Below are 11,016 nucleotides of genomic sequence, written 5' to 3'. Positions count from 1 at the left end.
TGGTCACAAGAATAAATGAAATAAATATTAAATGACAATAATTTTAATTTTTATCAAAACTATAAAATTCATAATTATGATAAAATAAATTTTTTATCACTAAATATTTTTATTTAGTGGAAAAATTAATTAATATCCTCACTTGATTTGATTTGATCGTGGATGATGAGTTCATTATTGTCCATTACTTTTTGTGACAATATCGTGCAATTGCTACTATTTTTTATTTTCAAAGTCTATTTTGTGACAAGTTTTCTTGTAAGTAATGTCTAAATACTCTTATACATAATAACATGTTAGTCGAGTCAACCGCAACGTGATTTCATGTGATATTACTTACAATTATGAGTGTAATGTGTGTATTCTTTTCATACTGATGTATTGTAAAAGTCGACTGAAATAAATTAAGAAGGCACTAGCTGGATGATAGTGCTATAAAAAATAATTGGGAAAAGTATTATTTTAGTCCGCTAAATATGTCTAATTTTAATTTTAGTTCGATAATTATGTCCATTTTTGTTTTGGTCCAATAACTTACAAAATTGCTTATTTTTAGTCCTTTGGCAGATTTTCGAACAATTTCACCCCTATAAGTGCATATGAACTAAAATTGCCTTTCAAAAATTGCATAGGGGTAAAACTGTCCGAAAATCTGTCAGATGACTACAAGAAAGTAATTTCGTAAGTTATTGGACTTAAACAAAAATGGACATAGTTATCGGATTAAAATTAAAATTAGGCATATTTAACGGACTAAAATAATATTTTTCTCAAAATATTTATAATACAATAATAATTTTAATTTCAGAACTACTAGAAACAAAAATTATTTAGTATTACTAATCTTAACACGTCTATCTTACATACAAATCGTGTATGTGAAAATTTTATTTTCATAAATGGGTGCAAGAAAATCAAATTCGAATTTGAAACCTTATGTTTTGCTTAATTTTGATAATGGGTCAAACAACCCATTATTTAAGAATTTATATTATTAAAAAGAAAAATAATTTATATTAATATCTTAATAAAAAATATTTTAAATAATTTAAACCAAATGATCAAGAACAATATTAATCATAGCTAATTGTTACCGTTAAAAATGAATACGTATAGAAAATGTCAAATATAACATTTTGTTGATTGGTTTTTTTTTTTTTTTTTTTCATCTGCCATATAAACGCTTATTTGAAAAAGAATATTAAATGACATAAAATAAATTTTGAATTATATTATAGATCAAATTATAAATTATAAAAAAATAATATAAATTTAAAATGAAAAGCTAAAATCCTTCCATTCTAATTTTTAATTATATTTTGTTGAATATTGATGGATTTTAAATTCTTTTCGAATGTAATTATTTGAAACTTTTTTTTACTTACAATAAGTTAATCTAAGATAAATAATATTTTTGATTCAGCTTTTGTGTTGATATCAATAAATTTTAGTGAATTTTTATTTAACGAAGGGACCTATTTGTTATACAAATGCAAACCTTAAAAATACTAAATATAATTTTTTAAACCTTACGAACGAGAAGCGTAATTATCCCTGTATACAATATTCATAAATCATCCATTATTATCTATTCATCGCTTAGATAATGTTGCGTATATGACTTTTTAAAAAATAAAATTGAAATACGTTGTTGCGAAGAGAACCAGCATTGCATGTGCTTAGTAATTGCCAGCAGATTCATGTGAATTAACAAAGCAACAACTTACCACATAACTTTCCCCCACCTTCGGGTGTTAAAAAAAAAAACTTACCACATAATTTATTTGGATAATATTAATTATATTATATTTTTATTGTTATTTGATAGGTCATTCGAGAGAGTTGATATAATATGGATGGAGTCAACGGATCCCTTCTATTTTCGGATCAAAGTCAAACTTAAATTTTAAATGCAAAAGATAAATAATATTAATTTATATAGTGTGTGCGGTGCGTGGTAATATTTATGTATGTCACATCAAATGGATTGATTATTAGAAAATTGCAAATATTTTGTGGGAGAGATGGTACTCAAATCAACATAAAAAAATATTTCAAAAATAATAGACAACTTACAAAACAATAATTGACCTACCAATAAAATCATATATTAATTAGAAAAAATTATTATTTTAATCCGCTAAGTATGTCTAATTTTAATTTTAGTCCGATAACGATGTCCATTTTTGTTTAGGTCTAGTAACTTACGAAATTGCTTACTTTTAGTCCTCTGGCAAATTTTCGGACAATTTTACCCCTATGAGTGTATATGGATTAAAACTGTCTTTCAAAAGTTACATAGGGGTAAACTTGTCGGACAATCTGCCAGAGGACTAAAAGTAAGTAATTTCGTAAGTTACTGAACCTAAACAAAAATGAACATAGTTATTGGACTAAAATTAAAATTAGACATACTTAGCGGACTAAAATAATACTTTTCCATATTAATTATACAGTTAATAAAGATTTGAATCGATGATTTGAAACATAGGATTGTAAAATAATTTTGTAATTTTTTTATATTTTATAATTTTAATTCTTTTGATGTCAAATCTTACAAAAATTATCGAGATTAATCATGTTCCACTCGCAATTTTGATATCTTTATTCTTTATGTTTTTAGGAGATGCAAAAGACTCCTAGTGAAAGTTTTCGGAATGAATCATGTGCCACGTTATTTTCTTCTTTTACTTTTTTATTCATATTGGCAAAAGTGAACCAATTATATTATTATTTAATTTTACTATAATGGGATAGTGAAAATTAAACAGGAGTATAAAACTATCAATTGATTTTTTTTCTCAATAATTTTTTTTTCAGTGAGAAGAGGCGATAATCCAAATATTTAATTAGTAGGACGTTTGAAATTGTTAGTGTTTTATATTGGATTGTTGAATATACTGATTGACAATCCACAGGCTGCCAACTTATTTGTCTAATTTAATTTTTGTCTGTTTTTTACTTTTGATACAAACATTATCTCTGCTACAACTGTCAACTTTTCTCAACAAAAATTATTTATTTCAAAGTAGAAGTTTTCGCAAATTCTTTTTAATAACTCTAGGCAAAAGCCCAATCTCACTAGGACTCGATGGGGCCGGCTACGCCCCTGTCATAGTATTTATTTTTTCGATAAATATAATTTTTATAAATAGAAAAAGATATAGTACAACACTTATTATTAAGTGTATTTATTAAAAGTCATAGCATTTATTACTGAGTGTATTTTTGTTAGGGGCCATTTTCTAGATATTGGATGCAACGGAGATTTTTTGAAATGATTAATAACTAGGTAAAGGTCTGAAAATTGACTGGGTGGTCGAGTGGTGGAAACGCTTCTTTTTTCTATATTTTGGACCTTAGCTCCATGAAACAATAATCAGTATCTTTATTACATTAATTAAAACTTATTTGTTCTTGCATGCCTAATTTCCCTTCTTCAGAGGGGAAACGTTTATTATTGAGTTTAATTATATTTATCAAATTTATAAAATGTATATTTTCTAAAATGTCTTTCTCTCATTAAAGAAATAGATGCTAAAAAATAAAGAATATTTCCTGAATTTATGTCAATTGTTATTATGTTTGTTCAATTTTAGAAGAAAATCGTGATGTCAGTGCAGTATAACTAAATTTTGAATGAAATCTTATAGTTGGAATTGAATTTCCTATTTTAAATCAAATTACAAACTTTATTCTAATTAGTATATATATATGTATATATACCATATATATAAAATTTATTTTTAAATAAAATAATTAATGTAATTTTTATATATGTGGATATATATATTAAAATAAAATAAAAAATAGAATAGAAAATTGTATGTGTATTTTTTTTGTACCCGTAAAACATCATATTCTTCCCTCGACCATTTCCATTAATACAAATTGCAATATATATATGAGGTGCAAAATCAATTTGCAATAAAGATGTAGCTTTCATATTATTTAGTTCCTCGTCTCAAATTGAATTTTTTTATTTCATTCAATATACAGACATTATATATAATATTTTTTTAAGTAATATATATGACATAATTTAATTATATATATCATATGTTTAATATTAAATAAAATAAAAGATACTACATCTCTAGATCTCATCTCACCGTCACTCACCACTCCACTTATTGCAATGGTCATTGATGACAATTGGTTAGGCCACCCGCCTCTGTTAGAATTTTCTGTCTGTTATACCTATAAAAGAGGACACTCGCACTGAGCAAATTAAATCGATCGAGCAAGAAAAATAGTATGGGTTCTCTTCCAAGCCCACACTTTCTCATCTTCCCTTTCATGTCTCAAGGCCACACCATCCCTATCCTCTACCTCGCCCGACTCCTCCACCGCCGATCCGCCGCCGTCACCATCTTCACCACCTCTGGAAACTCCCCTCCCATCCGTTCATGTCTCCAGGACATCGATGTCTCAGTTATCGAACTCCCTTTCCCTCAGAAGATAGAGGGCATCCCTCCAGGCGTAGAGAACACCAACAAATTGCCATCCATGGCCTGTTTTCTCCCTTTTGTCCAATCCACGAAACTCATGCAAGAAAGCTTCGAACAGGCCCTCGAATCCCTTACCCCTCCTGTTTCCTGCATAATTTCTGACGGGTTTCTCGGGTGGACTCTAAAATCTGCTAAAAAATTTGATGTTCCGAGGTTTGTTTTCTTCGGGATGGGAAATTTTTCATTTACTATGTACCAGATCTTGGTCACGGAAAGGCCTCATGCAGGAACGAATTCGCTGGATGAGCCCTTTTCCATGCCTGATTTTCCAGGGCTCAAGCTGACAAGAAATGACTTCGACCCACCGTATAATGATATCGAGCCGTCGGGCCCTTATGTGGAGTTCATGGCGGAGCAGATGGCTGCGGCGGCGATGAGCCAGGGGATAATCGTGAACAGCTTCTACGAGCTGGAACAATGTTACGCTGATTATTGGAACAAGAAAATTGGCCCAAAAGCTCTGTGTGTTGGCCCACTCTGCATGGAGGGGGCGGCGCCGTCACAGGCCCTGGAAAAGCCGAGTTACACACAATTCCTGGACGGAAAATTGGCTGAGGGTGAACCCGTTTTGTACGTTGCTTTCGGGACTCAAGCAGAAGTGTCAGCGGAGCAACTGCAAGAAATTGAATTGCTGCGGGAACAATCTCAGGTGAGTTTCTTGTGGACTTTGAAGCCCAAAGGGTTGGAATTCTTGCAGAAATTTGAAGAGAGGGTGAAGAGTAGAGGAATCGTGGTGAAAGACTGGGTCGATCAACAACAAATCCTCCGGCACGAAGTAGTAAAAGGGTTTCTGAGCCACTGCGGATGGAACTCAGTGATGGAGAGCATCTGCGCCGGCGTACCCATTCTTGCGCTGCCGTTCATGGGGGATCAGCATTTGAATGCAAGATTTGTGGCGGAGGAAGCTTGCGTGGGGCTGAGGATCATGCCGAGGAGTGGATCCGTCCGGGGATTTGTGGCTGCGGAGGAGGTGGAGAGAAAGGTGAGAGAGCTGATGATGGGCGTTGAGAAAGGAGCGGAGGTGCGGAAGAAGGTGGAGGAGTACCGCGACGCTGCGTGCGATGCCGTGAAAGAAGGTGGTTCATCGACTCGCACGTTGGATATGCTGATTGAGGTTGCCCGGAAAAGACAGACATTTTCCTCTGGCGGGAGTGCAGCGTGTTGTCCTGACGGGCAGCGTTTCGATTCTGATCACAAGAGGCAACAGGCACAGTTTCAGAATAGAAATAGCTAAATAACATTATATTTTACATTTTGTTGAATATATAAATGTTTTGTGAATAAAATTTACATAAATTATATATTAGTCAAAACATTTTACATACCATATGGGATTCCTAAAATTAAATAAAATAGGAAATACTTACACTTATCGAGTTAACGTATTATATTAAATACAAAATGTGGATATTCATATTGAGTTAGGATCCATGGTCGTGACATTTTGGTCAAACGCTTCCATCAATTTCTTGTGGAATTTTAATATATTAAAAAAAATAGATTGATTAATTTGCACGAAAATTATATTTTCTTAATTTAAGCATTGTGTGGAGAGATTATAAGTTATTGACTTTGCAACAGGATCAATTTTACTTCTAGTGTTATTGATGCTTATACTGACTAAGTAAATTTTAATCAAATTGGGACTTCGTTCAACCAATTAATTATATAATAAGTGTGATACACGTATTATGTGATTAATTATATTTTTTTTATATTATACGCATATTATAAATGTATTATTATATAATTGATTCAAATTTGATCAAATTCAATTTAAGTTATTATTTGTGGGAGTGTCTTATATTCTGTAATTTGACTTAAATTAAACTAATCAATAATATCTGATCCTCTGAAATCAATTATATTATCTTTTGGTGATATGGAGTTGGAATAAAAATAAAAAAATAAAAAAGAAAAAACTTATCCAAGTGATATTTAATGTTATGTGCGTTATGTATATAATTGAATGACACATGCCCCTTATACAGTTAATAAAGATTTGAATCGATGATTTGAAATATAGAATTGTAAAATAATTTTATAATTTTTTGATATTTTATAATATTAATCCTTCTGATGTCAAATCTTACAAAAAAATTATCGAGATTAATCATGTTCCTCTCGCAATTTTGATATCTTTGTTCTTTATGTTTTTAGGAGATGCAAAAGACTCCTAGTGAAAGTTTTCGAAATGAATCATGTGCCACATTATTTTTTTCTTTTACTTTTTTATTCATATTGACAAAAGAAAACCAATTATATTATTATTTAATTTTACTACAATGGGATAGTGGAAATTAAACCGGAGTATAAAACTATCAATTGATTTTTTTTCTCAATAAATTTTTTTTTCCAGTGAGAAGAGGTGATAATCCAAATATTTAATTAGTAGGACGTTTGAAATTGTTAGTATTTTATATTGGATTGTTGAATATACTGATTGACAATCCACAGACTGCCAACTTATTTGTCTAATGCTTTTGGCCATTAAATGCCTAAACTTGAAACACAACTTACTAATTTTCACTTTGCATTACTTATTTTCACTTTGCATTACTTGTGTAGAGTGGAAATCATCATAATAGTCTAACCAAACTATTGTAATGACGGAGTACCAAACTCCTTAATAATTATTACAGTCTAAAATATTATAGAAATCACAAAGTATAATAATAAATAGAAAAATAAAGAATAATACTGTTAGAAGAGATATGGCTCAGAAAACAGCCAGATCCAAACCATTATAAGAATAGGGATTACGGTCACAATAAGTACCGCACCCACCAACAACCGACCCATGACTGCACTACTATCAATGACCGCAACAACTCCGATCTCAAAGATCTCACACTATCGTATGGTCACGAAGACCCTAAAAAATTATATAGTTCACACAGAACTTTGAGTGAGGAAAGGAGATAAAGGTAAGTCGTTTTCTGTGTATTTGGCCGAAGGGGGAATAACCCTTTATGAAAGGATGACAAAGAAGGAAAGCCTTGGTGGCTTTCCCAAAGTCATCTCGTTGGCTAAGAAAAGACACCATAGTTGCCGGTGAAAAGGAGGGGAATGAGATCACAGAGGATTTGAGAAAGGAAGAGAGCAATCGACACAGGGAATAGAGAAAGGGGGAAATAATGGTTAGGGTTAGAGTTAGCAAAAATAGATAGTGTAAGTAACCGGTTCGGGTCAGGGCGATATGGGTCGGTAAGTAGGCCTGTGCAGGTGGGTCGATTAGTGGGCCGCTTGGTGGGTCTTTTAAATAAGTCATCGAGCCACAAAAAATGTTACAACTTGGAATTTGAAAACCCAATTACTAAATAATATTGTATATTGTATACGCAATTGATGAACTTTTATTTTCTTAAAAGAATAGGGACAACACCACGATCTAAGATAACAATTCTTTTAATCTTTTTTAATAAAAATGGCACTGCGATTTGAAATTGCGAGGCTGATAATTTTTATTTATATAAAAAATGGCAGTACAACAATTTATTTTCAAAAAATTCAAAACAACTCTATTTCTGTAATTTTTTTTTATATTATTAAAATAATTTCTCCAATTTTTTTAATGATAACACAGAGGGATGGAAAATCTATTTTTCTCTAATTTAGTGACTAACATATCCATTATAAAGAAAAAAGCATTTTATATAATCGTATTTAGAACAGCTAAATTACTAATTTGTAACAACTTTTTTAATATATAACGATCTTCTTTTGTAATATAACCCCTTATCGCCGCTATTTTGGGCTTTTAGAAAATATTTGTAGTGACCATATTAATGGCCTAAGGAGACTGTCACAAAGATAGTTCAAATGTTGAAAATGTATTTGGACTTGTTTTTTAACATTGTTGGTCGGTAGTATGCACTACATCGTAAAAAATGGTTTGTCAATTTTGACAGATAATCATAAGGGCCACCTTCATAATATTAATGAGGATCGACATTAATAGGACAGGACCTCGTACCATCATTTAGGGAACCACCGTGAGAAGAAAAAAAATAATTTGCTTCGACTGCATAAAAAACCATCCTCCGCACCCACTGTTGTTCATCACCCCGGTGTGAATAATTACCCTCCTCATGAGTAGCTGGGGTTTGCTCCTCCGGCACTTGAGGGGCAGTCACAACATCAAACTACTCCTGTACCCTCTCCTCGCCATGACAAATCCAATTATAATATTCTGGTAAACCCTCGCATACACAAGTGATAACTGACATCATTGAATGTTTTGAACTTTGTGTTTTTACACTTCTGGCAAGAACACCTAATTTTATCTCCATTCCTCATATGACCACGCTGACACTTGGCCTATTCTATAAAAGTCTTAATTCCATCCTCAAACTTCAGTGTAAGACCTGCGAGGAGGTTCTTATGATACATCCATCTCCTTAGTTGTCGTAACATGATATATATATATGTATATCACTACAAATATATTCACACGTATATATATAAATATAATTATATAATTCAACCTATAAATTTATAAATACTAAATTACACTAATTAAGAATGCATAACATATATAAGATCAAAAAAATTATAAAACTAAAATAAGTAAACTATAATTAATTTAATTAACACAAAAGGCTGAAATTAATCGTTACTTGATCAACCAACTCAATCGAGATCAGCAGTTGACGGTCCAAAAATTAGGCAATCTACCTTATCAAGTGTATATACAAGGTTGTTAGGGTCTAACTATCGGAGATAGAATCCAAAAGTGGCCAGGTGAGAGCAATTACTTATTAAACAAGTTAAGATGAGTTTTGATTTTATTTTTTGTTCTCAATGACATGATAAGCTATGACCTAGACTTCGGGAGTGTTTGCTAATGCTTTAGAAAAATATTTTTCAACTTCTGCTCTAAAATATCACTCGTGAAGTGTTTCGAATAGCAACTTATGCTTTTGAAACAACTAAAAAAAAAAACAAATGCTTTTAAGCCAAAAGCTCAAGTACCTTGGGAGGGATGCTTTTAGCTGTTTTTTGTTTTTTTTTTTGTAATTAAATTTAACTTTATTTTTACTATTATCTTTATTATAATAATCTTAATTCAACTTTATCATTTTTAATTTATTTGTAAAGTTGGTATCGGAGTTTTTAAATAATTTAAATTTTAACAATTATTAAATATATACTTTCACATATTTAATATTTTAAATTTTTTATATTTTATGTGTCGATATCATCTAGCTATATTATCTCGTTCACATATTATTATTAAATTGATTAATAAAATATTTTTCTTGCAATCATGCAAGTTTAATATTGTGTATGAATCAATAATTATATTACTTAGTGGGAGCATTATTAAATTAAATATTATTTTTAATATTTTTATAAACGTAAATATGAAATACTACTAATCAAAATAAAATTAATATTTTTTTGTGAAAAAATAATTATTAGTGACAAACAAGTGAAATAATAAGCACAAACATGTATCTTTATAACACATAGGGACAATACGTTCTTTTATCAATTAAGTTTATTTTAGAAGTGATTTTTCTCCAAATACTATGCAATTTAATTTTTATCTGCCCACTTTTAATTTTGCTACAACTCTAACTTTTTCTACAAAATTACTTCTTTAACAACAAATTTTTACAAACATTTCCTTATGCTTGGGGAGTGTTTGCGCAAGCTTTAGGAAAGCGCTTTTCAGCTTCTGGCAAAAAAAAAAGTACTTTTGAGGTGGTGGAATACCAGCTTTTGCTTCTAAAACTGTCAAGAAAAATGCTTTTAGGTATTCTTGAATTTTGAATTTGAAAGTTTTTAGAAAAATATGGACTCTCCTAATTCTCTCTGTTGTCTGTCACACACTACTACACCTAAAAATACACACACTTCACATGGAATTCACGTTGACGCCGCAGCCGACGAGGATGAAGACGATATGGTAGTGGGGATAGATGGCGGCGAGTTGGAGAATGTTGTTAACGAACATGGAGGGCAGGCGAACAGCAACAACGCAGCAGCGACCGAAGACAGTTTGGATGGGGAAGATGCACCGACGATTAATCTGTCCCCCATGGAGTTTCAGTTTGCAGATTTTATTATTTTGGCCAATAGAGTAATCAACAAAGGGGATGACGAATCTGTTCGCGCACTGAACGATCTCCACTAGTGTTAGACAACGAAATATGGAGATGGCGACAGGAATTCGCAGGAGCTGCTGTTTGGTGCGCTTGACGGCTGAACAGGCGGCGGAGCATCCTCCTTGCTTGGCGTCGTCGCGGCAGATCTCTGAAAATAGGGTTGCTGCATATTTGAATCTTAGGATTTCTATGGCGCTGCTAGCGGCACGAGATGAAGCTGCCATGGTTGCCCAGTCTCCCACGGCTTTGAAGATAGAAAATCAGCAACCTTGGCTGCAGGTTTCAGCTCACCCGCAGATGATGCTTTCGGAAGTGCCTACTGCCGACGCTGTTTCAATTGCTGTTGCGCCAGTGCACCTGACTGCAGATGCCACGTCACAATTACCAACATC

General features: G+C 31.9%; 1 protein-coding gene across 1 annotated transcript; it reads left to right on the top strand.

Annotated features, from left to right (window-relative positions):
- Positions 4,222-5,818, top strand: LOC105157399 (UDP-glycosyltransferase 90A1-like). Its single transcript, XM_011073812.2, has one exon. It carries the CDS (start codon positions 4,258-4,260, stop codon positions 5,743-5,745), a length of 1,488 nt encoding a protein of 495 aa, XP_011072114.1. The 5' UTR covers positions 4,222-4,257; the 3' UTR covers positions 5,746-5,818.

This window comes from Sesamum indicum, linkage group LG3 (genome assembly GCF_000512975.1).
Source record: "Sesamum indicum cultivar Zhongzhi No. 13 linkage group LG3, S_indicum_v1.0, whole genome shotgun sequence".
Lineage (NCBI taxonomy): Eukaryota > Viridiplantae > Streptophyta > Magnoliopsida > Lamiales > Pedaliaceae > Sesamum > Sesamum indicum.
Note: the sequence above shows the minus strand (reverse complement) of the source record. Positions and strands in the feature narration are given on the sequence as shown.